A 4,635-nucleotide genomic window follows, 5' to 3' on the forward strand; every position below is an offset into this window, starting at 1 on the left:
ATAGAAACATTTAACAGAACGAAGCACAAAGACACAAAAAAAATGTTGGAAACTACAAAGAGTTAATGAAAACAGAGAGATGGGTAAGGAACATATTCCAAATTGCTGCAGAGGATATTTTATAATCTCAGCCCTATCACAAACAGATTAGCTGGGCACCCATGTTTGGGGGATTTTTTTCTAAAGGACCAGACTCTGTTAATTGTGCAAACCTAACACTCAATTCCAGATGCTATTCCAGGCTTTCTCTCTGTATGCTTACCTCTTAGCCGGCGAGCCAGATTTTGATCTGCCATGAGACCTAGACCTACAAGAAGACAGAACACAGCTCAGCAGGGAAACTGGTAGCACGCGTGTTCCCACATTCAAGAGAGCAAGATTCACACTAAATGTATAAGAACTGTCACGCTGAACAGACTGAATCCTGCAAGTTTCCAGGACTTTTCCTGCTAAGTTTCAGAAGAAAGCTTTTTAAATGGATGCTGCACATGTTGCTCTGTACTTTGGTCCCTGGCTGAAGACTGGCGTTTGCTGATGAGGGTGGCAGGAATACATGCACAACTCAAATCCTGAACAGTACTTTAACAAAGCTAATAATAACCCATGGTACAAACTTGCGAGTTTTATTAGGTTTTGAGTGACATCTACCACTATTGTTGAAACTGGCTGCAGGCAGCATGCTCCTACAAGTATCTTCTCCTCAGTGCACTTCATCTTATATATGCACTTAACTCAAAATATTTTTTTAAATCTGTCTGAACTTAACCCTTGTCAAAAGACTGTCAAAAATGTCAGTCTTTGAGATAAGACTGCTGCGCCGTAAGAACACTAACACTGCCTAAAGGAATAACTGACATTCTTAGGTTCCCAAAGGAAGTGTTCTACTTTCAACAACAATGTCCAGATGTGCGCTTTGACACTGTCAAACCAGCAAACATCATGTAATACTTATTCAGCCCATCTTACGAATCAAGAGCCTGTCTCTGGGTGCTATGCATTCCTTCTATTCTGTAAAGAAATCATCTTTCAATTGCCTCATGTGGAAGTTTAACAGTGACTTCATTAGGGTTAAGCACCAATATTTTCCCACTTCACTGTACTTGTATGTCTAATTTCCTCTGCCTCAGTCATTTAATCTGTACTTACAATGAAAGGTGTTACACAACCGTCTAGAAATTTCACTAAAAGCATCCTTTACACTGCAGAAAACTATCCTGGTACTAAAAAAAGAAAGAAAACAATGGTGGTAAAATCAAGATCTTTTTCTCTTTGAGCACCTTTTGACTGTAGCTGTTTTCTGCTCATCACTGACAGAACAGTGATGAGCCATGATTAAGTCACATTGAAACAACCAGTACTAAGACTCAACATATTTAGCAACAGGTAAAGAAAGTGTACCTCATCAGTGCAAGGCATTACTCTACTGCCTCAGGGAATTTCCCTTCTCTTTTTACTAGCTTCTGGACTGTTCGTGTGAGTTTCTGCTCTTAACTAAGCCATCTTCTGGTCTTCATCTCTCCATTCCCTAAAAAATCCCATCATTGCTTGCTGTTCCACTCTCATGAAATACCACCACCCTTCAGCACTGAATCTCCCATCTTCAGCTGTAGGCTTTTCCACTTACTCCCTTCAGCTGAAGCTTCCCCTTATTTTTTTGTGTTTCTTCATTACATATATGAATATTATATAATTTATTTCAAAAAGCAGCCATCAAACCAGAACAGTAGGCCCGAGAATGGGTTTGGGCAAGAGCAGTACCATCTCCTTCAGAGCAGAACTTCAATTTACTTGTTCTCCTATGACAGCATCGCCGAGGACACCAACATCTATCAGCCTTGCTGCCTGGACAAGGTTGCACAAAGCACAAGCTGCATTCACTTACTATGGAAGGATTAAACTACAACTTAAGAGAACGAATGACATCCTGTGTTCCTTTAGAATTTGATCCGTCACTCTTATGGCACATTTGTTGGTACAAAATAATTCTGACATATTTATCTCAAATTCAATTCACCTCCTGCAGACAGACACTTTGTTATTCAACAGAGCTAGAAACAGCTGTAAGACTCACAGCACTAGCATGCCCTTCAGGACTTGCTTGGCTATACGAATTAATGCTTCAACACACTACTGGAAGTGCATCCTGATCTCTCTGACAAATAACAGGAAGAATCTGCAATCTCATGCTACACAAGAAAAAAAACTTTTCGGATTAATTTGTTTGCTGTGCTAGCTGTTAATGCAAGCTGACCAAAACAGTACTTCTGACGATTATCAGGAACTGGGTATCAGCAACATGTGAAACAGTAATAAGAGAAAGAACAATCTTCTGCGGTGCTTTTTAAAACTACAGACCCCTAAGTTAGTGGAGAGAAAACACAGCTTTTTCTGAAAATGTTAGGAGCTGTTAGAAAGCCTAAACAGACTTTTAAGCAACTTTTACTAAGTATCCACAGTCACAGTAGAGATCTTACCTGCTTCGGGGCCATGTAACAGATCTGGATCTAGATCTGGATCTTGATCTAGACCTGAAATAAAAAATTAAGACAAATTAAAGCAAAATAACAAAAGTCAACTCTACCAGAAGTGATGACAATTACAGCACTATTTAGATTAATGTCTACATGTTGAACTTAAAACCTACATGATCAATAGATATTTTAGACATCAAAATTCATCATGGGATATGCAGCTGTGTAAGGTCTCAAAACTAATCACATTACCGTGCCTGTAAATTCAACTAGAATTATGAGAAACTTTTTAAAGCATGCTAAGTCGCATTTTCAGAGGTCAACAACTTTTGAAATCTGCTATCCAATACCTTTTTGTATTCCTTAACTAAAACAAACAACAAAAACAAAGCACACAACCTATTAAAAATTACTACTAAGTACCTTGATCTCTTCAAGGAACCCGATCGGGACCGGCGGGGAGACACAGACCTCGATCTACGAGGAGAAACGGACCGGGACCTACGATAAGAAGCTGACCTGGACCTGCAAAGAAGTCAATTAAAGAGTTGTACAAGTGTAACTTTTTTAAAACAAAAGAAGCAAATAGGAGTAAAAGGCAAACGTAAGCACACCTCCTACCACGACTCCGACTGCGTGACCGAGAATACCTTCTTCCTCGGGACCTTGAACGGGATCTAGACCGGGACCTGGTTTTAGGTTAGAGAAAACAGGTATCAGGAAACAGCTGCAGCAATCAGTGCACGTGAGACCCTGCTGAAGTCAAAACTGATTTCAGACAACTAAAGAACTAGCATCTGTCAGTTGGAAAAATCTCTGGGCCTACTTGTCTTGAGCATTTTACTACCTAAAAAATGTTAAAAGCTGAATTACATTGCAGAATTACATTAGAATAGAAAACACTGTAATGCGTATTTAAAATAAACCTTGCAAGTTTGCAGGTCGACCCTCTTTGGCCCAAGGTCTAGCAGATCTAGACGATCTAGAAGTATCTATAGCCGATCGCTGCATCTAGGTGTTCTCTTCAATCTAACGACGATCAAACTGACAGCCCAATGAGCCAGGGTGAGGCTTGATTGACGCAAGAAGATTTTTCTAGGTGGGAATGTGGTCAATCTGGTGTTCCTCTTTCTAAACCGGAGGGGGGCCCCAATTGAAAGCCAAATTTACTGTTACGGCGATCACCGTCTCAAATTTTCTGCCCTTAAAGAATAAGGTGAAGCTACGTGTAGATGGCTCGAGGGGATCTGGCCTCTTATGCTGATCACCTCAAGGTCTAGGAGGATCTTAAGTGTCGGATTTGCAAGGCGCCTCAGCATGAAATCTTAAGGCTCGTGACATTCTGAATCAAGGCGACTGACTCAAACGAAGAAACCTGAAAGGTTTTGACCAGGTTGATTATTAAGATATTAACATTTGATAGAAATAGCAACAAATTGTAATATATACCTATACATTTATTCTACTTTTAAAGTTTAAAGAAAACTGGTGTAACATTCTGTTCTTTGCTAACAAGAGCTACACAAAAGCTAACTGGCGAAGCAACCCAGCCACTCTGGGCCCACACATACCTGCTCCTCCTTCGGCGACTATAGCGGTGACAATCATAAGCATAGTGGCCTTTCTCACCACACTCATAGCATCTGTCATTAGGGTCAAAGGGGCGCCGTGCAGGAGGCCTGTCGTAACGGGAGCGACGAGGCATCCCTGTTGACACTTCCACTCTAACCCTGGAGCCACATATCACCCTGCAACAAGTCCATGATGGCTCAAAGTTAATCGTTACTGTTTATGGCAGAACTACAAAAAAGGAGAAGAACCAGATAGACTATCCCGATTCTCTCTCTGGCCTTAAAACTGGCTGTAGCTCCTGCAAACATCTGAAATGCACACGTACTTCCCATCAAGTCCACGGACAGCATCTTCAGCGTCCCTCGGGTCTTCAAACTCCACGAAGGCAAACCCCGGCGGGTTCCTCGCGATCCACACGGTTCTCAGGGGCCCGTAGTAGCTGAAGGCTCTCTCCAGCTCGCCTTTGCCCGCGCCTGTGCCCAGGTTCCCCACGTACACCTTGGTCTCTGGCGGGAAGGACGCCATGTCAGGGCCGGCGCTCGCCCCGCACAGACACCGCAGCGCGCAGGCGCGGCTGGGACTCGAAGCCGCG

General features: G+C 42.3%; 1 protein-coding gene across 2 annotated transcripts in view; it reads right to left on the reverse strand.

Annotated features, from left to right (window-relative positions):
• SRSF7 (serine and arginine rich splicing factor 7) overlaps positions 1–4,579 on the reverse strand; it is a 6,350-nt gene extending 1,771 nt beyond the window's left edge. For both annotated transcript variants that reach the window (XR_004842066.1, XM_009644789.2), the window contains exons 1-6: positions 4,369–4,579; positions 4,043–4,219; positions 3,086–3,160; positions 2,895–2,996; positions 2,475–2,528; positions 263–307 (exon numbers count right to left, since the gene is read on the reverse strand). Coding sequence is in view for 1 of the 2 variants with exons in the window: in XM_009644789.2 (XP_009643084.1) it covers positions 263–307; positions 2,475–2,528; positions 2,895–2,996; positions 3,086–3,160; positions 4,043–4,219; positions 4,369–4,568 (653 nt within the window). In the remaining variant the exon portion in view is untranslated. The remainder of the gene's footprint in view (positions 1–262; positions 308–2,474; positions 2,529–2,894; positions 2,997–3,085; positions 3,161–4,042; positions 4,220–4,368) is intronic.
• Between the last annotated feature and the right edge of the window lie 56 nt (positions 4,580–4,635).

Source organism: Egretta garzetta, unplaced genomic scaffold (assembly GCF_000687185.1).
Source record: "Egretta garzetta isolate BGI_Z169 unplaced genomic scaffold, ASM68718v1 scaffold360, whole genome shotgun sequence".
NCBI lineage: Eukaryota > Metazoa > Chordata > Aves > Pelecaniformes > Ardeidae > Egretta > Egretta garzetta.